Genomic DNA, 23,059 nt, shown 5'->3' with positions numbered 1-23,059 from the left:
ACATTTTCAAAAGGCACCAAATGCTGAATTATTTGGGGGGGGGGATGTGAATACAAATAATAATTTGGAGGACTTGTTGGATAATAGACGTCTGAAATGGAAAATCTCTCTCAGGGTTGAATAATTAAAGTTATCTGGTCGCAGAGAAGAAGGACATGATGATAACAACGCTGCGGTCGTTTTAACACGATTAACAAAATATGAACATACTGTGTAACGTGAAATATATTGTTATAGGTGTAACTGTACGTCCATTAAAATGACGCTTACATGTTAATGCATCATTAACGATAATTACAGCATAAACATACTTTAACTTTTGATACCCAAGTACATTTTGCTGCTTTTGTACTTTTACTTTAGTAAAATTCTGAATGCAGTATTTTTAAACAGATATTTTGTTTGATACTACCTTTTACTTCTACTTCACTACACGTCAGAGGGAAATATCATCTGACAGCTATGATTACTTACTTTTCAGATCAAGATTTTACAAACAAAACGCGTGATCAGTATCTAAAATATGCTGTGTTATACATTTAACTACCCTAAAGTATATAAATATAAATGTAGCCATAGTATTAAAGTACTTTTGACATGTTAATGCATCAATAATAATGGTCTAGTAATACAATAATATGAATACTTTTACTTTTGATACTTTGAGCATATTTTGCTGATAATACTTTTGTAAATGTACGTACTGAAAGGTGCAGGACTGGTGTGGTATCACTACTATTTACTTGAGTAAATCATTTGAGTGCTTCTTCCACCACTGCTCCACGTTCAGAAGCAGGTTTGTTCAGAGAAAAAGTTCTGCTCAAACCAAAGTACAGTGTTAATCTCAGCAGTTTAATGAAGCCAAAATCATCGTTCAGTTCCTGCAGAGGTTTGTTTTAAAGGGTCAGAGGTCGGCCAGCACTGATAGTGACCTTCTGCCTCTTAGGAGATTAGGATGTTGTTCTGGATAACGTCTGTAAGAGGGAAGCCATTTCATTGTCACCAGATGTTTCAGTTACGTCTTGTCCCCCTTTGGATCGATGACTACAGCCTCCTGCCACAGTTTCAGGTCATCTTCCATTTAAAACTCGCCCGGCTCCTCTGACCCGCAGCTCTGTGAGTCCCGACACCTCCGTGGAGCTCAGTTAACAGTTGGATAAACACAGCCGGGCCTGTTGGCTCAGTCTTTGTCTCTCAGAGGAATTCTGTCTGTCCTCCGGCTGCAGCTGTCCGATGGGTTGGAGGTCCCGACCCTCTTGTTTTAGAAACTGAAGCATGAACGTCGCTCAGCTGCCGCGTGGATGTTGTTGTTTGAGCTTCCAGCCGAAACACTCTCGAGGTGTCAGATGAAAATCCCAGAGGAGTTTTTTTATACTTTATTCATTGATGTTTCTAAATCAAACATTAAAACTTTATTTACTGCGTCAGTGGTGGTAAGACTCTGATTGGCTGACAACAGCAGCTACTCTTATTCAAATCAAGTCTGCTGCTTTTAGACTAGTAATTACACTAAATGTGATTTTTCAACCACTTCAGCAAACTGACATTTACTTTAAGTTTTTACGCTCCTTTCAGGACTTGACTTCAACTGACAATTTGATTCCTTTTTGTGCTTACACTTCACTGCCTACACTTCAACTCCTTTCATTGCTAGTCGTACTGATAATGCAGATTTAACTCAGCACTAAACACAAACTTCAACTCCTTTCGCTACAACACATTTCAGGGCTTTAATTTTAAATTCAGCGCTAACACTTTCAGTTTTAACTGCAACTTTTTTTTCCAGTAATTCTGTTTAAAGTGTTCGTTGTCTTTCAGTGATTCAATTTTGGGTATAACTTTATTTGCTTTAATGTCTTCAACTTCAGCTGTTACTGCCATACATTTACAGCGCTTAACAAATGTATTAGACCACCTGTCATAAAAATGAGAAAACACAAATATTTTAGAAATCTGTCAAAAACTTGTTTCAAACTAAAAATTGTATTGTTATTTATTAGGCAAATAACAAACTGGAACAACTAAATAGTCCTTATTCACATATATTAAACAAAAGTCTTAATATTCTGTACGACCTCCTTTGGCCCTGATAACAGCTTGCATTCTTACAACCACAAAACAAATGTTTCTGTTCAGGAATGAAAGTAAATAACTGTGATTTGGCATCTCAATCAAAAAATAATAATGTGCTTTACTGTTTTGTTCTGCTTTTTTGTAAAACAGCAAATTTGAGAATTCATGGATAACAACAATAATTATATTTTAGCATTAAAGAGATCATTTTGATTAAAGAGCTTGGCTTGCACAAACTGGTGGATTAACCATTACAGAGACATCAAATATTTTGGTCATCAGCAATACTGTTCATGTAGGGCAGCGACACCTTACACTGGGTGGGGGGCTAATACATTTGTTAAGCACTGCACATAGAAATTGTTTTAAATGTTTTAACTTCATTTTTTCAGCAGCACAATGTCAAATAAACTGAACTAAAAAAAAACACACACAACAAAAACAAGAAACAAAGAGAGTCTTTGGCAAATAAAACTTTGAAAAGGCCTTTTTTTTTGTCTCTGAACTCGGTAAAAAAAAATTTAAAAAAAGTTAAACATTTGAAAAATAAACTTAAAGTTTTAAATGGGCGCGTATGCTTTGTGTGTGTGTGTGTGTGTGTGTGTGTGTGTGTGTGTGTGGTAGTAGTAATACTCCTGGTCTCGCTCCATACACGGGCTCGAGCGCTCCTCGAGGGACTGGCGGGGGCTTCCTCTCCATATATGGCCCCCCAAGCGCGCGAGCCTCTGTGTGCATGCATGCGGCCGCCCTCCCGCGCGACCAAATATGGACGAAGGGCCGGCTGAATTCCTGCCGAATACCCGGACATTCCTGACGGCCAGAAGGAAACGACCCTCTCCGGGTGGTATGGAGGGGAAGGTATATATAAGGACCCCGGTGGTCGCTGCCCGTTACCCCCTCAGCTGGAACCAGCAGCGGTTTACATTTCCTCACTGACAGCCGGAGACAAGCAGAGGTAAGCGGCTTGGAGGAGCGGGGCACCGGGGGTGGGCTGGGTGGATGGAGAGAAGGATAGAGTTGGAATTAGCTGTTGAGTTAATGGAGTCTGGCTTGTTAGTTTAAACCGTTCATGTGAGTGAAACAGATGGAGAATAAACGAGTGGTGAACGGATGGGAGCTGACAGCGAACCGCAGCCTGCTTCTCTTCTCCGTTGGCAGCTTTTATTGTGACAGGCAGCGGAAAACTTCCTGTCAGGGAGCCAGACCTGCTGCCTTCAGGCGCTGTCGGACATTCTGCGATTACAAGAGAACGACACAAGAAAATGGTCAAATCAGAATTTTCACAACACCGAAATGTAATGTTTAGAGTACCGTGTAAGTTCTTTTCTAACGTACGTTCTTTTTACATAATACATATTCTAAATAGCTAAAATTGGCTTTTAACTGTAATCCAGCAAGACATGACTCACCCCACAAAATCTTTTTGTTAATAAAAATATCTTTCCATTTTCTATTTATCAAAACAAACGTGTTGAATAATGTCAATGGAAGGTAGCATATAATCAAAAGGTGTGCACTGAAATGAAATTAAAGAACAAAAAAGAATAATAGAAATTCTATTCTGAATATTTAAAATATATATAATATTTACTTGTGTAGATACTCTGTAGTTCTGAAGGAAAATAATGTTATAGATAGTTATTGTTTGTGAATAAAAACTGTTCACAAATAATATATTTAGTTACAAGTGCAAAATATTTCAAACACCCTAGGAAGGTGGACCACGCCCGACAAAAGTTGTGACACTCCACTGAGCTTGTTTTTGTATATATTATTCATATTATTAATGAAACTTTTTAAATATGATTCTAACAAAGAGCACTTGAGTGAGTGATAGCAGCTTAAAGTTCAGATGTAGGAGTTCATGAGGAGCACTTGAAGGCATCATTACACTAAATGAGGGTTAATGGTGTTTCTGTTTGCTTCTTAATGACTACATGTCATTACAGGCTGAGTAAACTGTATTCAGCTCATTAACTGCCCTCTGGTTTAATGATACACAGGAGCCAGACACTGCAGGGCTGGGAGAGGGTATTTAAGAAGATTGACTTATATTTATTAGCCTTTGATTATTCATAAAGTTTAAATAGAACAGAAACAAAATAATAGAAAAAACATAATGTATTTGTTGACCAGCTGTTGATCATCATACTGCACAACTGAAGAAAAGGTAATGAAATAATAATAAATAGTAATAATAAAATATTAGATAAACAACAGAAAGGTCTGTCTGTGGTATGATAATGAAAAGAGTCGCCAAAGCAAATTAATTTAGGTCACAAAGAGGTTGTTTCTTTAACTTTGGGGTTAGTTATAGCAGCTGTAAACAAGTTACTTGTTTTTGGTCAGAAATAATAAAATTAACAACAAAAAAGTAGACAATTTGGTGGCTAAGGGATGAATAACTGCAGAGTTACAGTACAATTATTTTGTTTGTAACTTTATTTATAGTTTATAGTATATAGTTATTATTATTATTATTTAAAACATACTGCACATTACTGTTTATTGACATTAACAACATGTAGCTATGGCGATGGTGATGAATGATCTAACTCCTACATGGTCTGTGCACCTAAACATAATATATCAGTGTGTATAAAATACTGGTTCACCTCTTTGTTGGGTCGTTTCTATGTTTCCAAGTGGTGTTTATGGCATTTCTGACAGCGCCTGAAGGCAGCTGAAGGCTAAACTGAACCACAGAGGCAGTTTTTGAATTTTTCAATGAATGTTAAAACTTTGTGTCAGACAAATGTTGAGTGTAGATGACCGACGCTCACCACCTCTGACTTTCCTCCTCCAGAACCTGCAGACATGTGTGACGACGATGAGACCACCGCCCTCGTGTGTGACAACGGCTCCGGCCTGGTGAAGGCTGGCTTCGCCGGAGACGACGCCCCCAGGGCCGTGTTCCCCTCCATCGTCGGCCGCCCCCGTCACCAGGTACACAAATCATCCTGTGGTCACACTGAAGAGCTGACCCTTGACCTCCTGAGCGTTTGGCTGATATGATAAGATAAACCTTTATTGATCCCCAGCGGGACAATTCAGGTGTTGCAGGAGCACAAGGACAAAGGAGTACGACAGTATAACATAGTACAGTATAGTACAGCAATATAGCATAGAGTATAACATCTAATAAAGTACAGGACGAGTATTGTATATACGAGCATATATGTATATTTTTGTAAATGTTTTGAGGACTTTCATCTCCACCAAGGAGGTTGAAATCACTTCTGTTCATCCATGTAAAGTCTTCAGGTGATCTAATGGAGGAGGTGGCCGTCTGTGGATGGAGAATATTACTGAAGTCCGTTATTACACTTTTAGTTTTGTCACGTTTTAAATCACACAGTCTCGTTTTTTTTGAGCACAAAAATTATCCAAATGCAGTAAACAAGGACTCAACTAAGATGCATGTTGGACACTTGAAGCTCAAGTGTGTGTGTGTTAGTCACATTAAAACACACCAGCAGCGTATTTCATTTGGATGGACTCAAAGTTATAAAACTTCTCACCTGTTTTTCCTCCCCCCCCCAGGGTGTGATGGTCGGTATGGGTCAGAAGGACTCCTACGTGGGTGACGAGGCCCAGAGCAAGAGGGGCATCCTGACCCTGAAGTACCCCATCGAGCACGGCATCATCACCAACTGGGACGACATGGAGAAGATCTGGCACCACACCTTCTACAACGAGCTGCGCGTGGCCCCCGAGGAGCACCCCACCCTGCTGACGGAGGCCCCGCTCAACCCCAAAGCCAACAGGGAGAAGATGACTCAGATCATGTTCGAGACCTTCAACGTCCCCGCCATGTACGTGGCCATCCAGGCCGTGCTGTCCCTCTACGCCTCCGGTCGCACCACCGGTGAGTCTGCGATCTCCTCCATGAGTTCGAGAAAGGATTGATTGATTTGAATGATCGGATTTGTTCAGTTATTTCATTCACTGGATTAGTCAAAAACAGACATTTCATTGGGTTAGTTTAGCCACAATCTGTAAAAATGATATGAATCCGAGAAAGGTCATCACATTTTTCAAGAAAATTTTACTATTTTTACTCTGTAAATGCTGAAAATGAATAATTGACCATCAATATCAGATCCTCACTTGATTACCAAAACTATGAGCTAAGTACAGAGCAATGAATCAATGAATCGATTAATAGAGCGATAGAAAAATGAAAAGCAACAGTTCACTGTTTAACAGCTTCTCTAATGTCAGGACTTAGTGCTCTTCAGTCAGTCAGTGAAATAAACCAACTTTAGAAACATTTGGGCAGAAACTGCAGTAATAAATCAAGTATTAAGGAAGAAGTATTGATCCTGTTTTGAACCTTTTCTCATGGATATGAAAACCTTTTAAACTTGGATTTAACTCTTCTGCTTCTGCTCTCAGGTATCGTGCTGGACTCTGGTGATGGTGTGACCCACAACGTGCCCATCTATGAGGGCTACGCCCTGCCTCACGCCATCATGCGTCTGGACCTGGCTGGTCGCGATCTGACCGACTACCTCATGAAGATCCTGACCGAGCGTGGCTACTCCTTCGTCACAACCGGTAAACGCTTCACACAGCGGCCCAACTTTATTCTAAGACCTAAAACCCAGAAGCACGTTCGATGTTTTAAGCCACGTGTTCAACTATCGGACATCATCCCTTTTATTTCTGTTGGTTTTTTACAAAAATGTGAAGCTTTAACTCTTTGCGCCCCTAAAGAAGTTGCTCAAAAGTGGCTTAGAAATGGAAATGTATTCCGTTTGAGGCAAAGTCTTGACATAAATACTCTAAACACAGTAGTTTCCAACTGAATGAATATTTGCTTCAGTTGTTTTGGGGCACATTATGCACAACGTCTGATCTTAACTTCCTGTTTGCAGCTGAGCGTGAGATCGTGCGTGACATCAAGGAGAAGCTTTGCTACGTGGCTCTGGACTTTGAGAACGAGATGGCCACCGCCGCCTCCTCCTCCTCCCTGGAGAAGAGCTACGAGCTGCCTGACGGTCAGGTCATCACCATCGGCAACGAGCGTTTCCGCTGCCCCGAGACCCTGTTCCAGCCCTCCTTCATCGGTGTGTATGACCTGTATTCACCCCGACTGTAGCAGCTTTCCACTCGGACATTTGGCTATTTCTTTTCTGTCTTCTGACCTGGGTGTCTTTGCCGTGCGCCTGAACAGGTATGGAGTCCGCTGGTATCCATGAAACCGCCTACAACAGCATCATGAAGTGTGACATCGACATCCGCAAGGACCTGTACGCCAACAACGTGCTGTCCGGCGGCACCACCATGTACCCGGGTATCGCTGACCGCATGCAGAAGGAGATCACAGCTCTGGCTCCCAGCACCATGAAGATCAAGGTTCGACGAACGCTCAGTTAACATCACCTGTCATTGGATGTGGACAGTTTGTGATGATAGTTCACATTGCACAAAAACTGTATGGCCAAAAGTATGTGGACACCTGAAACTTAACACATATGTGACGTTCGAGCGGCTGCCATGCTGCTGTAACGGCCTCCACTCTTCTGGGACAACTTTCCTCCAGATGTTGGGTGATCAGGTCTGGCTCACAGTCGGTTCCAGTTCGACCCAAAGGGCTCTTTGCAGGCCAATCAGGTTCTTCCACAGCAAACAAGGAAAACCATTTCTTTATGGAGCCACATCATTTTGGCCATATCGTGTAGCAGATGTGTTTTAAAAATGTGGGAAGTTATAATTAATGAACAGAGTCACAAAAAGCTACTTGACGACACTTAATCCAAAATATAATTAACACATATTTAAACTAGGGCTGCAACTAAGGATCATTTTGATTGCATCATTACATTCGTTAGACTATAAAATGTCAAAAGATGGTGAAGAATGCTCATCATGAGTTCAAATAACGTGTTTTATCTGACCAACAGTCCCTTTTGGGATTGGAGTTTATTTTGAAAGTTAATTTAAGTTCATTTCAAGCCAGCGTGGACGAGAAGTTGTTAGAAATCATGTGATAGGATTGAAAACTCGCAGTGAAACTGTTTTCTTATCTTCACTAAATCACACATCCTGTGAAAATGTCTTAAAATCTCAAAAGGATGAGTTCATTTTAAAAGCTAGAAAACTGAGTCTGCGTCATCATTATCCTATCTGTTATAATAACATTATTATTGATATATATATATATATATATTATTTGTGCTGATGTGTGACGATGTGCTGGTTCCCTTCACCTCTGCAGATCATCGCCCCTCCTGAGCGTAAATACTCTGTCTGGATCGGCGGCTCCATCCTGGCCTCCCTCTCCACCTTCCAGCAGATGTGGATCAGCAAGCAGGAGTACGACGAGGCCGGTCCCAGCATCGTCCACCGCAAGTGCTTCTAAACACGACGCCTCTGCACGACCACCTCAGGCTCAGGATCCAGAGCAACAAGACGCTGCTGTCCCAGGACGAGAAGCGTCCAACCTGTACATATGTTATTTATTCCTTTCTGTTATGTATGTGATGTTTTGAATGGGAATGATGTGAAAGCAAAGCCGGTGTTGGCTCTCCAGGTACGACACACTTCAACTCGGACCAACTGAGAAAAAGGAGAAGAAAAGAGAAAAAAAAGATCAAAAAAGAATCGAAGCAAATAAAATCCTTTTATTTTCACCAACGACTTCCGTTTCTGATTCTGAACACATAAAATACATAAATAACGAACATCATCCAAACGTAATTATATTAAATGAGGTTTACACTGATCTGTTTTTCAACCAGTCAGCACCATCCAGCTCTGATCAGGCCCGAGGATCGTTGGACCTTTTTCATTACTACTGCAGATATCCAGGGGTGGAGGAAGATATTTTACTTAAGTAAAAGTATTAAAGAAATAGTAGTAGTGGCTGGCAATGGAAATACTCAAATAAAGTACCTCAAAATTGTACTTAAGTGCAGTGCCTGAGCAGATGTACTTTCCACCACTGCAGATATCTGATACTGATACTGAAAAATATATTTTGTAATACCTTTTTTGAGAAATAAGAAAAAAAGATAAAAACAACAGCAGAACTTTGCCTAAAAAAGATTTTTATAATAGGCAAACATTTGATTTAAATCAGGAACTATCTGATCAAAGAATAAACCAGATCCACAGACATCTTATGATTGGTGCTAACAAAGTAAAAGTAGAAAAAATGCCACAGTATAGAAGTACTCTAGTAAACAACAAACAAGTAAACAGTTCTGCATTCATAATTCTACTTCAAAGTACTTTTAAAAAGTAGTTAAAGTACACACATATCAGCAAAGAAATGTGCTTAAAGTATAAAAAGTAAAAGTATGCATTAGGCAGAATGGCCCCTGTTACTAATGATGTATAAATATGTAAGCAGTACTTCAGTTTTGTAGTTGGTCAGGTAGAGCTAATTTGATCTGCTTCATAAACCGGTGGGTAGTTTAATCTGTAATAATGCATCATATTTTATAAACTGGTATTTTGTCATTAAACTGTAACTGTGAAATAAATGAAGTGAAGTGAAAAGTACAACATTTCATTCTGAGATGTAGTGGAGTAGCAGAATAGAATACCTTAAAATAGAAATACTCATGTAAAGTAGGTCTAAGAAGGTAAATGTACTTAGCTACATTCCTTCCAATAGTCAGTGCTGTTTGATGTGAAGCAATGTAATTAATCATCCATTGAACAGGCGTGAACAGGGTGGCTGAAACTAAAATGATCATCAGATGTGAGAAATCTGAGAATAAGGAACTCCTGGAGGAAACGCTAAATACTTGAGAGCTACGACTGAAAAGGAAAAAAAAGATGACAAACAGTGACTCAAAATCTGAACCAGAGGGAGCGTCGACTCGCCGCAAATATATCTGTAGGCCATTGAACCGTTAAACACCCGACTCCACTGGTCCGAATCCAAACACCTGAGTGAAACCAGATTCATAATAAACTTTATGAAGCTCTTAAAGCTCCAAGACAAACAAAGAGTTCAGGTTCAAGTGCTGAGATAAATCCAGCAGCGTCTGTGAGCCAAACTAAACAATTGTTAATATCCTCTACCTGCTGCTGCTTACTGACAAAACTTATGAATATCATTACATACTTATTATTTCTGTTGAAAGAGAATATTCTCCAGCGGAAACACTAAAGCCTCTGAACCAATAATGATGCATGTGTGTCTCTTATATAAACGGTCTGAGAGTTTAATGAATGTCTTTCTGCATTAGTGCTGGGTGAAATGTGACTCAGTCAAAGCCAGACCTCACAGTAAAATGTAGTACTTTTACTAGTGTCGAGTATTTGTAGGGAGTAGCCATACTTCAGTTCGAGGAGAAAAAATAAACACTACACGACCGAGGTTCCACTTTCTTGTGAAATCTTGTTATTCTCAAGGTCAAGAATGAACATTTAAGATCAATTTATGAGCCAAAACAGATAAGAAGTGATTACTGGGCCTCTCCACTGCACTTTCATTTTCCACCTTGGTTGAATGTAGTTTGTTGAATTTTAACCTGTGCAAAGTCAAAACGATATTTGCTGTGAAAGTCGGAAAGGGTGCGAATGTTAGATGTGTAAATATAACGAGAAAGAAATGTCAGGAGTTTTAAAGGGTCGCGACAGCACAGAAATCGAAGCAGCAGAGGGCGAGACATCCTGACTTTCAGTCTTGTAAGGGTCAACCTCCAAAAACACTGGATCCTACATTTCCCATAATGCACCATGATAGCATCTCTTCCTTAGACCCTTCCTCTCTGGTTAACTCCCACCTCTTTCAGCGTCCATGTTCTCAGTTTTTTTTATGACTTTGCCGTCCCCAAACCCAATTTGCGACAACCCTGATGACATCACTGTGACGTCACCGGGGTTATTTCTCCAGAGCCGCAGAAGTCATTCTACATGTTGCAGTAGATCAGGAGAAAGTCACCTTTTACAGCGTAATGAGTTTGAAGTCTAATCCTTCTGTTTTCACCTGTTGTCTCAGTGCACCGATGGAGGGAGAGCACGCATGCGCAGACTCTGCATCCTTCACGGAAAACCCATTTCATTCTTTATTACACTTCTGCTCTGCTCCATCGAGCTCGCGGGAGTTAAGCCGGAAGTGTGGATTTTTATCTTTCAAAATAAAAGTTGCGATTAACTAGTTTAAATATCTCTTCCAAGTGTGTCTCAAAACAATATTCACATGCCCATATGTACGCTGAAAGAGGTATTGATTGTTGTGTTATCTCTCTTGTTCATATTTGCTGTGAAGACATCATAACACAATTCCAGTATCTGAGAAAGGGCACAAAATCCATAGTCCTGGTTCTGGTTCTGTGCAAAAATACATTCTAAAGTTCAGTCAAAGCTACTATGAGACTTATGCAGTTTGAGTTTGTAAGTGGGTGTCCTCCTCTTTTTAGCATGAAAGAACCCCTCTTTGTGATACTATCCCCCCACTGCAGCTCAACAGGGAAACAAAAAGAACGTAATAAGCACTAAAAAGACTGCGACTGTGCAATCCCCCACGTGATTGTCTAACTCAGATTGTGAAAGCCTCATCGTAGCTTTAATCGAACTTTACAATGCATTTAAACACAGGGACTGTGGACAAGGACTGAATTTTGTTCATCCATCTGTTACACCGGAGTGGAGTTTGGCAGGGATCTCTTCAAGGCCATTGTCTACTTGATTACTGGTTGTCTACCAGACCTATAAGGTAGACCAACATTTGGCAGGCGTGAGGGCATCATAGTGTTGGTCACATCGCATTGAAATGCTAATTTGTAATGTCAGAAGGGATCATTAACATATCTGCTATTCTTATCATCCCAGACAAATAAACAGTTGTCCATTGAAAAACAACCAGGTGCACAAATCTGTTAGCGATTGGCGATATTGAATTAATGATGCCAAAAGAGGTCTGTTTTTTTTAAATTGAAGTCTCTAAGTCTATAGAAGATGATAACTTTGATGTTGTAAAGAGTCCCACCTTATATCTATCTATGCAGAGGTGATGAGTTTGACGTGCCCTTGCAGTTTTATTTTGAAAGTCTGAGCCGGAAGCTGTTTGTTGTATTTTAGCTAGCAGCTCTCGGTGTTTGCTGCCAGTCGGAGAAGCGGAGCGATGCTAGACGTCTGACCGCGGGACTGAAGGGACACACTGGGCTTAAAATCAGACCGGACCCCTCTGGAATGAGGTCTGGGTGAGTGAAATTATATCCGACTTCAATATCCAACCGTTAGCCTCGCATTTTAAACCTCACCGTGTTTACAAACGGGGCTTAACGGAGCAGGCAGGTGAGAGTAACGGCTGAGAATATGTCTGTCGCCTGTTTTCACACGATAACTGTCATTTAAAAACTCACATTTACACACGTATGTTCCGTTTATTCACCTTCAACACACACAGACGGCTGTAGTGTTTTTTTCTCTGCGGTGTGTTTCTACGCTGAAATCCTGAAAAGACGATGTTTTGTGGGGTGTGACTGAGGAAAGGAGAGCCTTCAAAACAAGAGACCCGTATCTGTATTTCAGTTACAGGAAAAAAAATAATACACCAATAAATCAGCAATAATTAGATGTTTGACAGGAAATTGATGCTAAATATTGTCCCTGTTTCGTCCTTGGACACACAGGATGTAGGTCAGCTCAGATAAATGAATAATTAATGTCGTTTATTCTCACTAAAGATAACAGGTATGTAGATAATACAGTAAAAGGAAAGATGTGTGTAGGCGGGAGGACTCCCGACAGAAATAGACGGTCTGTTATTGGTCGTGTAGTATGAGTAGTATGAGTAGTATCAGTAGTAGTACAGTAAGTAAGACTATAATAAGCCTCAATCCTCCTCTGCTCTGAGTATAATCTGTTGTGGAGGGAGGTGGGCGGGGCTTACAGGTAGACCACACCTGGCAGGGTGACGCCACAAAGAGCTGCAGGTAGATCCCCTCAGAAACGCACAAGTCTTTTCATTTGGTCGAATATTATCAGCAGCGGTGCAACGTGACCAAGTACATTTACACAAGTGTTGTACTGAAGAACAAATGTGAGGTATTTGTTGTGTTATCTTTTCATACCACTTTCTACTTCTACTTTACTACATCTCAGAGGAAAATACTGTACTTCACTTCCTTTACCTGACAGTTGTAAATACTAGTTACTTTACAAATTAAGATTTTTGCATACAAAACATATAAGGAGCTCATAAACTCTGGTGTTTTGTTATAAATTAAACTACCCAACAGTTTATAAAAGTACAGCTGAAACGATTAGTCGATTAACTGATTCCTCTAAATCGTTTTTTAAGCAAAAACATTTCCTAGTTCCAGTTTCACAATTGTGACGATTTGCTGCTTTCCCTTTTTAATTGTTTCAGTGTATTATTAATAATGGGGAGCTTTGGACTGTCCCCCGGGGATCAATAAAGTATTTGTGATTCTGATTCTGAAAACAAGCACTGTGAAGATGTCACTTTTACACACTTTAACTTAAGAAATATTTTCAATGCAGGACTTTTACTTGTAATGGAGTATTTTTACAGTGTGGTATTAGTACTCTTACTGTAGTAAAGGATCTGAATACTTCCTCCATCACTGATAATCATCAGATTAGGTTCTAGGCTCTAATACTACTTAAATTGTAATTAAATTTTATTTAATGAATGACTGTTTGTACAGTGCTAGTTTTCAGTTTATTATGGTGTTAAATATTCTGTATGCAGACCTTCTAAAATGTGTGGTGGTGAAATTCAGAGGTGGGGTGAGCTGGGCTTCAGACACTCTCCTTCACCAGGGCTGATTATTTTCATTATCACTTAATCTGCCGATTATTGTCCAACCAACAGTCCAAAACCCAAAGACACTTCATTTACTGTCATAAACGACAAAGAAAAGCAGCAAATCCTCACATTTAGCAAACGTTTGACATTTTTGCTTGAAAAAATGACTGAAACAATTTATTGATTATCAAAATAGCTGGCAACTAATTTTCTTTCGATTGAATAATCGATTAATCTAGTAATTGTTGCAGCTCTCCTCCTGACTGAAATGCAGCATGGACAGGAAGAATAATGTTCATGTGGGCATTTGAGAAGAAAGAAAAATTGTGAACCTGTCCTTTAAATTAACTTCTGATTGATTTTGAGAATGTTCCATTAAAGACAGCAAGGCTTAAAGAGAAGTATGATTGAGTTACTTGATTGACAGGTGTCTCAGCCTATCACAGTCATCCCTGATGCCTGAAATTGTTTCAGTAACTGGGAAGATCAAAGTTTAAAAACTCTCCTTTAGAAACCAGCAGGTGAAGCCACGCTGGCTCCATGTTTGTTTGTTGTTTTTAAGTTTCTTATCCATTAATAACCATTAATCTTTTTGGCTGCTGTTTTTGATTTTCTTTGGTAAATCAAAGTCAGAAATAAATAAATTTTGGCAGTTACACTAACTGCGTCTGCCTTTAATTAATATCACAGAAGTTAGGAGATTAAGCCCAAAAAGTTATATATGAGGTTTTGATATTTTGAATTCTGTGACTTTAATGTACTAATGACACACTGTAGGTATTAATTAACTGGAAAGTCTTGTTTTTGATTACAGAATCGATTTAAAGACATCTCTTTTAACACATTGACATTTGTTCTTCTCTTGCCTTGTGATAAGAAACACTTCCCTTCATGTTTCATGCCTCTGCTCGTATCTGCTCTTATTTTTATTTCATTATTTCCTCCTGCTGCTTTTCTGCAGTGTCTCTTGAACCAGACACGAGCGACAACAAGAACCATGGTGACCAAGAAAATCCGGACGGAGTATATGAAGAAGTTCAGGGATCCCAAATGGGAGACGTTTTCCAAATGTTACGAGGACTCTCTGAAGTACCGTCTGACCCGGCGGGTGATGGAGCATTCCCACAACCCCTGGTTCTGGGAGGGCTGGGACAGCGGCTCGGACTCCAGCGGCTGGTCCACGCCCAGGCTGACCCGGAACAAAGTGGCCCCTCTGTCCCTCCCACCGCCGACGTCCTCGGAGGGGAAGCAGGGGTTGTCCAGCCCTGGACCGAAACCGCCTCCTGAGGACGGAGACACTGAGGTGGGAGCCGGTGAGGCGGCGGCCGCAGACGCTGCACCGACCGCAGGTGAGGAAACTAATTTTACTGACTTTCAGTGGTGAAATTATTAGTCGATTAATTGATTAGTCAATCACCCGAAAATAAATAGACACACATTTGATTAACTGATTAATCGTTTAAGTCATTTATCGGCAACATTCACTGGTTCCAGCTTCTGTGATGTGAGGATTTGCTGCCTTTGTCTTTGGGTTTTGGACTAAAGAAGCTATTTAAACACTTCTGATGTGCATTTTTCACAAACTTCAAATGTTGTAAAGTTTAATAATTTACAAGTAAGAGAAACAACAGACGAATTGATAATAATTTTGTTTACATTTGTTCGTATCTAATTTAAGCTTAATCAATCTGAGTTATATGCATCAAATTCAAAATGTATATGGTAAACCAAATACTCCCAGTTGATCAGCGTTTGTGTTTAATATGAGAAAAGTGAGATTCATACGCCTGTCTATACTTTAGTAGAAGAGTGTTCCTGTTTGTGCTCGTTCTTCTACTTCCTCTGTTTGCTGTCTCGCTTCCAGGAATATTTTGGGATAATCTAACAGCCCCCCCCCCCGGAGGAGTTTCTTTGTGCTCCTGTGTGAGCGTCACTCTGACAGTATGAGGGCCAGAGGCTTGTTTACCTCAGGAGACACTGAAGCTAAAAATATTTGTGGACTGAAGGTTCAGTGATCAGATGGGACTGAGTCCTCCTGTTCAGACTCTGACATAAAGGACCCATTGTGTCTCTTCTAACATTTCCATGACGGCATTTCAGCCAGGAGAGTGTCTGAGGACCAGCTCTGAATGTCACCACCACAAATTTATAGAAGGTCTGACATAAAAAACTGAAATATATTACGCATATTATCATATTTGTACCGCTAGCCAAAAGCCACCATGTTGCAGTGCACTCACGCTGGTTGAAACTAGAGCTGAAACAATTAACAATCTGCAACTATTTTGAAGATGGACTAATAAAAATACCACACGTTCTCTGTTTTCAGGTCCTGAAATATGATCATTTGATGCTTTTCTTTGTCACATGTGACAGTACATTAAATATCTTTGGATTTTGGACAAAAGACGATATCTGATTAAGTATTGTTAGACTCTGGGAAATTATAATAGGTATTTTTTATTTATTGACAAAACAATCAATCAGTTAATAAAGACAATAGTCTGCTTAGTTACTTTACATTACTTGTTGCAAAAAAGAAGTGAAGGAACATAAAAACTAGGCAGAATGTTTTTGGCTGGGCGAGTAATTTGATATTATTATTTATTGACTTTCAGTATAATCACGTTATGATGATCTAATATTATTATGTTATGGTTCCACACATGTATTTAATCAACTAAAAACATTCAAAGGCTATAAGCTTGAAAAACTATATGTGGAATTGATAATAAATACATTATGAAATAACTATAAATATCTGAAAGAAACAATCAAACAAAACTGCAAAAATGCTTTTTTTTTGCCTTTAAGTAATGGGCCGATTAATCAATAATGAAAGTAATCGTCCAAATGAATGTTTTCCAGCTGCAGGAAGTAACAAAAGAAGTTCTTGTTTTTGTTGAAAACATATGAAGAGTTTGGTCTCACGTGTGAAACACAGTTTAGCCCTTTGAACATCAGTTGGATTATTTGATATGTCGTTTTATCGTGAGACATATGGGTGATATGGGTGGTAAAAGTAATAAGAATGGAGCAGCTGCTGATGAAACTCAGTGAGAAACTGTGTCTTGAAGTGTTTCCTGTTTGTTTCTGTGTCTTGAAGTGTTTCCTGTGTGTTTCTGTGTCTTGAAGTGTTTCCTGTTTGTTTCTGTGTCTTGAAGTGTTTCCTGTGTGTTTCTGTGTCTTGAAGTGTTTCCTGTGTGTTTCTGTGTCTCATGTAAACCAGCTGTTGTAGAAAACGGCGTGAGCGAAGCCAGCGGCGGTTCGGTGATGGCGGCTCCAAACAGCAGCAGACCCTCTGGCGACGCGGCGACAGACAGCGGTCCGGCCGACACGTCTTCTGACGTGGAGCCGGTAAACCCGGCACCGAGACGACGCCACCGCCGCCGCACCCCTCGGTCAGAGCCGGGACGCCGGGACGGCTCCCATGACGACAAACCGACCGTTGTCCGCAAACTGCCAAGAGCGAAGAGCCAACCGCCGATCGGCACCAAGGAGAAGGAGAACCGGAGACCGTCCAGCCGACTGGACTGGACCGAGAGACAGACCGAGAGACAGGCGGAGGTCAGGAGGACGCCGAATGACGTGAGTGTTTGTTTCTCTGAAGGCACTTTTATATCAAGCAGTAAGTTAAAGGTCCACTCATGTAGTGTTAGTCTGTCAGCTCAAATGAAAGAAATATACTGTATGTGTCACTGCTGACCAGCTTCAGTGTTTGTGATGTCATTCGAAATCTTTTTCAAAAGAGGGACCACTAAAGGTTGTCAGGGACAGAAACTGTAGGAGCCAGTTTGAGTCTCTCACAGCAGCTCGACCTCGATCGCAGGACACCAGAGAAGTGTCACCAAACACTCTGCAGACATTAATAATAAAACACCTCTCTGGTTTCTCCTCTCAGAGCAACACGTCCGACGCCTGCGTTCAGACCCGGCGAGAGTCCGACAAGCGGAGCTCCAACCTGGACCGCCGGCGGGCTCGGTCAGCAGACCTGGAGAAGATGAGGCGGTCGCAGCTGACGGTGGTGGACGACCGCTGGATGACGGAGTACATGCGCTGCTTCTCCGCCCGGCTGAGGTAGAGGACGGGATCCACCCCCCCCCCCCCCCCCCCCGACCCCTGAAAACCATGTTTCCTTACTGGAGGGCAAATATCAGACGGTGGAACAGCTGAAGCAACAAGACAAACTGAGACCGCGTTGTCTCGTTACAGTCCATCAAAAGGACCGTGGTGCCCGCTGTCCTGTCTCCTTATTGGACAGCAGGTGATAAAGTCAAGAAGTGGGCGGAGCTGCTGATACAGAATTTAATGTTTTCAGTTTAACTCCAGAAACAGAAGAGTGTCTTCAGGTTTATCTCATGGTCGTCAGATATAGATCCACCCCCCTCCACAAATCACATTTTATTCCCCTTAGTTTGGTGAAAGGTTCGAAGTACTACAGTACCCATGAGCCTCAGTGGCTCTTCCTATGGAAAAGGGGCTAGCTTACTCAGAACTGTAGCCTGATCGAAACTGGGTTTTCTTTTCGAACAATATGAAAAGTGTGATATTTTATTATTATTAGCCAATATTTCGGATCCCTTCCGATCGTTTTGTATGAAACTGGGACCAAGACGTGAGCTGAGTGGGACATCGCACAGTGTAGACACTTACAGTGGATCACTGAACTTGTGTCCGCTGCCCCCGAGAGGACAAAATAATGGCAGGTGTAAGAGTTGGAAATGCTCCATCATGACCTTCAACTATGCAAAAAACAAACAGGACCCTGGTGACCCGATAGAACCGTGCCCACTTCTTAACTTTACACATTATACTTTATGTCCTTGTGATGACGTGACGAGATGAACTCTGCTTTCTTGTTGCTTCAGTGTCCTTTGAGAGAGTCGCTGCTGTCGAGGAAAATAACCCCCTCCCCAATTCACCGGACATTTAACAAGCTGAGGTCCATGTAGAAATATCATTAAATCAGGCTTTAAACGTCTCCCTACTGATAAACCGCTTCTTTAAACATTCAGCGTGACACCAAATCTGATTTTAAACAATATGTGTTTTCTTTAAAATACTGTTTCTGTTAAATACTCAAGGTCATGTCGGGTTGAGTGAAATCTGACTGTTATCTTTTAAAAAATGAGTCATTTGAAAAGAAACTCTTTCCTCCACTTGTCAGATGTTGTTTTATTTACCCGACAGCAGTGACACAATCTGCAGGAACCGTTTTATTCTTCAGTTTTCATTTTTCTGTGTTTGACGATGAACAAACATCAGAGAGAATTAAGTCTCTCTACGCTTTTATAAACAATCACATCCAGATCACTATTTGAATGTGTTTAATTTCTGAGCATGAACGTCTCCAAACACGCTGCTGTGCTTTATTTTAGCTCTTCATCTTCATCCTCTCTCACAAAGGCAGCTGTGTGTTTATAACTCAAAGTGTTTCAGAGGCGGCAGAAAGGACCAAACTGGAGTATTTTTGATAAACTGCATATAAACACATGATTTATCAAATAGAATTAGTATGTAAGGTATTTTCTGAGTAAGAGCTCTATGTAAGATGTGCTACCTTTTATAATAATCTCAGACTCGAGTTTGCTTTTCTTCAGGTTTTCGGCTCTTTGAGATGCAGCTTCTGGTTTACATTGATTTTAATGAGAAATCATCTGCAGTGCTAACGAGGCGCTTCTCTGCTAACTGCAGTGTTAATTCACCAACTTCTTTGGGCTGATTATGTCAAAGTTAACTCTTAATTTAAAGTTCCAGTTGAATTTTTAATGTTAATTAAAATGCAGCACTATAATATTGTTGATTTGTGTTGCTTAAGACAGCTGGAGCTTGTTTATCAGAAATCCAGCTTCAGCGAACGTCATAAAAAGTGAAAACTTTTCTGAAACAAAACTTTAACATTCAGGCAGAGAGAGCATGACGTGTATTTGACTGTAATTGTCAAATCTGTCATCAACTAAGTAAATGTGATGGATTCGTCAGGACTGAGGAGGCTTCACACGTCTGTAGTTTCCCTGTTGAAGGACTTTATTGTTCGCAGTTCTAATAAACAAAATGTATAATGTTTGATAGAAATGAATCAGGGTCTGTCCGTTCCTACTAATGTCCTAGACATAACTATGGAATTCGTAATACAGTAAATGAATAATAAATGAATATTATTTTGGGGTTTAAATGGGGCGATAACGTCGTTCTTTAGAGAAAAGAAGATGAATTGTGAATTACAGACGCGTGAAATGAAGCTTTGTCACATTTTCCTGCTCGAAACCCCGAAATCAGTTTGAGTTTTATATCCAGTGATGGGATGAAGTGGAGAAAACAGGGAATATTATTCATTTGAATGGTTTTCCATCAAATGAGACGGAGTCGTCGTGTCGCAGTGAAGAAAGTTTGAGTTTTCACCAGTTTCCCTGATTGTTCGATGTAACTAAAGATTGTAAATACATGTTGAAACTGAGGGCTAACGTTCTTTATTTAACGTGAACATGTTGTGAGTTAACTTATTCAATTCACTGAGAATGTTGATTGATTTTGAACACCGGCTGAACCTCTTCACTCTGAATGTGCAAAACTGTTGACTTTTATCCATTATTCATTTTCACTCTTCAGACTCGTACGTTTGTTTTGTTTCAAACTAAGTGACACACTTCACTTTATTTTAACACTTCATGCTGCAAGTTGTGTTCATGTTGATGTTAAAAGTTCACATTTTCTCACTTTATAAGAACAAAAGTCAAGATTCAACAGGGAAATTTGCCACATATTTTGGCATTTAAGATATGTGAACATTTAAAAAGCAGCACATATAAAATTCTGAAAACGTACAGAACAAACATTGTGTGTCTGTTGGTGGGTCACAGGGTCTGTAAAGCTGTTAGAGATATTTTGAGTTTTAGAAGAACACAAAGTCTGGATTTTCAGAAAACGTCTCTCAGGTAGAAAGAAGTACATATATATATATATATATATATATATGTGTATATAGTGGTAAGTGGTTCAAATGGATCTGCAGATACTTTGTGTTTATTTTTGAGAGTCAGAACGTTCAGACAATCACAGGAAAACATTTGAGCAGCTAATTTGACACATTGAAGATAGAAACAGGCAGTAAAATATAATTACCGTTGCATGTGAGGAGTTTGTGAAATGCACCGTTGGAGGAAGTGACTTGTATTTGCTTGCTGTGTCTCTACTGTGGTTCATTTGCAGAACATAATATGAAATATTATTGTATCATGCGTTTCAATATTTAATCATATTTTATCTCGTTTACATTTCTGGTCACTGTATTTGTATTTGAAAACATTCACAACAATATATATTTTCATCCACTTTGCTGTGAATAAATCATATTTGAATAGTTTGTATTTGTGTCTTCATTGTGTGAATATTGAATTAAATCTCGATGTTATCAACATCATTTCACCAAGTTCAGATTGTTTATTCAAAGTCTGAAGTTTCTGTTCAGCTGAGAAAAGTTTGACTTTAGATTTTACTTTTAATAAAAGTTAAAGTTATTTACATTTTGCATTGAAAATGTTTCCATGTCCATGTTAGTATCATCAGTGAAATGTGCCCTGTGACTGTTATACCACTATAGGTTATTATGTAGATTATATCATGAGATTATTATTATTATTATTAATCGTGTAAAAGCAGGATTTTACTGTTGGAGTTGACTTGTTTTGTCCATCCAACAGTCCAAACCTCGAAATAAATTATTACAATTATTAAAAGGATGAAGGATGAAATGTTTTTACATAAAAAATGACTCAACTCAACTAATCGTTTCAGCTGTACTTGTATATAAACTGTTGTGGCGTTTAATTTATAAGAAAACAAGTAAAAAGTACAATATTTGCCTCTGAGATGTGGTGGAGTAGAAGTAGAATGAAAAGAAAAGACTTGAGTAAAGTACAAGTACCTCAGATTTGTACTTGAGTAAATGTAAAGTTACTTTCCACCACTGAAATCACTTCCTGCTCGTCTGTCGTCACGCTGCTGAAACTGGGAGACCGACTTCGTCCTGAAGCCTCCTCACAGCTCCTGCGGCCGTTAACCCTTTAATCCAATCAGAGAGGCCCTTCAGGTGGACTGTCGGCTTAGTGTTTGGTGGCCTCGTCCCGGCTCAGTTCTGCCCCCCTTTCTCTCTGTCAACTCAGTGTCATGACAGAGTCCAAGCAGCAGGTTTCAATATACAACACAAACTTCACGGGATTTTAAATGTAAAACAAACTCAAACAGAAGATCAAATTAAGCTTAAATAGAATAAAACAGTAGAATAAAGATAGAATCATGTATAATAAATAGTCCCGACTTGAATTTAACCTGCAGTTACAAACTGATCTCAGTTCAGATGTGTTTAGTTTAGACTCAGTAAGAAGACCTGAACCAGAGCCTCTGAGAGGTCCAGGCAGTCCAACATGTAGACCCAGACTTATATAATAATAATAATAATAATAATAATATACAAACACTTATACGTTACATTAACGCACCCACCCCCTACTGGACACTTTATCTGGACACTTTCCTTTATTTTGGTCACTGCACTGTTTGTTATTCATCTGATCTGATCTTATTTTTATTCTTATTTTACCTTTTATATTCTACTTATTTGTTATCAAAACAATAGCACCTTCAGACCACGGCAAATTCCTTGTAATGTATGTTACTTGGCAATAAACAGTTTCTGATTCTGAATAATAATAATAATAATCTGTGTATTATAATGTATGAACACACAGTCAACATGAGGCCGTAACACGAAGTTATTTCATTAATAATCTTTTAAAGAACACATGTGGAGTTCTGACCTCCAGAGCTGAGGAGTGCTTTAATGATCACACTAACACACACACACACACACGTGACACGACTGTAAAAGGAAACAACGCACCAACAAAAGTATAATAAACGTTCAGTGTCTCAGTGGAGATTCATCCCATCGACACACTGAAGGAGTCGAGAGGTGAAACGATTCCAGCTGTTCAGTGTGTGTGTGTGTGTGTGTGTATTCACCGTGTGTGTGTGTGTTCACCGTGTGTGTGTGTGTGTGTGTGTTGCTGTGGTTGTTTGTTTTAAAAACAACAAAGAAAGCTGATTAAAATAAACGTTTGTTTATTGGAAACGTTTCAAATCCAAAGAGAAACAGATGCTGTTTCATAACATCAGAATGAGAAAAGATTTAAATATTTTCAGTAAACATTTTCCAAAAACAAAACCAAAAAAAAAAAAAAACTGTAC

The 23,059-nt window shown here is 39.7% G+C and overlaps 2 protein-coding genes across 5 annotated transcripts; both read left to right on the top strand.

The window, feature by feature from the left end:
• The first annotated feature begins 4,890 nt into the window (after positions 1–4,890).
• On the top strand, positions 4,891–8,711 carry acta1a (actin alpha 1, skeletal muscle a). Of its 4 annotated transcripts, XM_070914158.1 has the most exons (7): positions 4,891–5,019; positions 5,617–5,743; positions 5,855–5,941; positions 6,472–6,633; positions 6,954–7,145; positions 7,253–7,434; positions 8,297–8,711. In XM_070914158.1, exons 1-7 carry the CDS (start codon positions 4,891–4,893, stop codon positions 8,438–8,440), a joined length of 1,023 nt encoding a protein of 340 aa, XP_070770259.1. In that variant the 3' UTR covers positions 8,441–8,711. The 4 variants fall into 4 exon arrangements, with proteins under 4 accessions (XP_070770259.1, XP_070770267.1, XP_070770249.1 ...); XM_070914166.1 differs by lacking the exon at positions 5,617–5,743 and having other exon boundaries at positions 5,746–5,941; XM_070914148.1 differs by having other exon boundaries at positions 5,617–5,941.
• A 6,099-nt stretch (positions 8,712–14,810) lies between these two features.
• Positions 14,811–17,894, top strand: ccsapa (centriole, cilia and spindle-associated protein a). Its single transcript, XM_070926785.1, has 3 exons — positions 14,811–15,162; positions 17,043–17,401; positions 17,715–17,894. Exons 1-3 carry the CDS (start codon positions 14,811–14,813, stop codon positions 17,892–17,894), a joined length of 891 nt encoding a protein of 296 aa, XP_070782886.1.
• Positions 17,895–23,059: the final 5,165 nt, after the last annotated feature.

Source organism: Enoplosus armatus, chromosome 2, assembly GCF_043641665.1.
Source record: "Enoplosus armatus isolate fEnoArm2 chromosome 2, fEnoArm2.hap1, whole genome shotgun sequence".
NCBI classification, from domain to species: Eukaryota; Metazoa; Chordata; class Actinopteri; order Centrarchiformes; family Enoplosidae; genus Enoplosus; species Enoplosus armatus.
Note: the sequence above shows the minus strand (reverse complement) of the source record. Positions and strands in the feature narration are given on the sequence as shown.

Coding starts and splice junctions, on each gene's coding strand:
- ccsapa (XM_070926785.1), top strand. CDS start 14,811: ATGGTGACCAAGAAAATCCGGACGGAGTATATGAAGAAGTTCAGGGAT. Junction 15,163..17,042: donor AGACGCTGCACCGACCGCAG/GTGAGGAAACTA, acceptor CATGTAAACCAG/CTGTTGTAGAAAACGGCGTG. Junction 17,402..17,714: donor TCAGGAGGACGCCGAATGAC/GTGAGTGTTTGT, acceptor TTCTCCTCTCAG/AGCAACACGTCCGACGCCTG.
- acta1a (XM_070914148.1), top strand. CDS start 4,891: ATGTGTGACGACGATGAGACCACCGCCCTCGTGTGTGACAACGGCTCC. Junction 6,634..6,953: donor CTACTCCTTCGTCACAACCG/GTAAACGCTTCA, acceptor TCCTGTTTGCAG/CTGAGCGTGAGATCGTGCGT. Junction 7,146..7,252: donor GTTCCAGCCCTCCTTCATCG/GTGTGTATGACC, acceptor GCGCCTGAACAG/GTATGGAGTCCGCTGGTATC.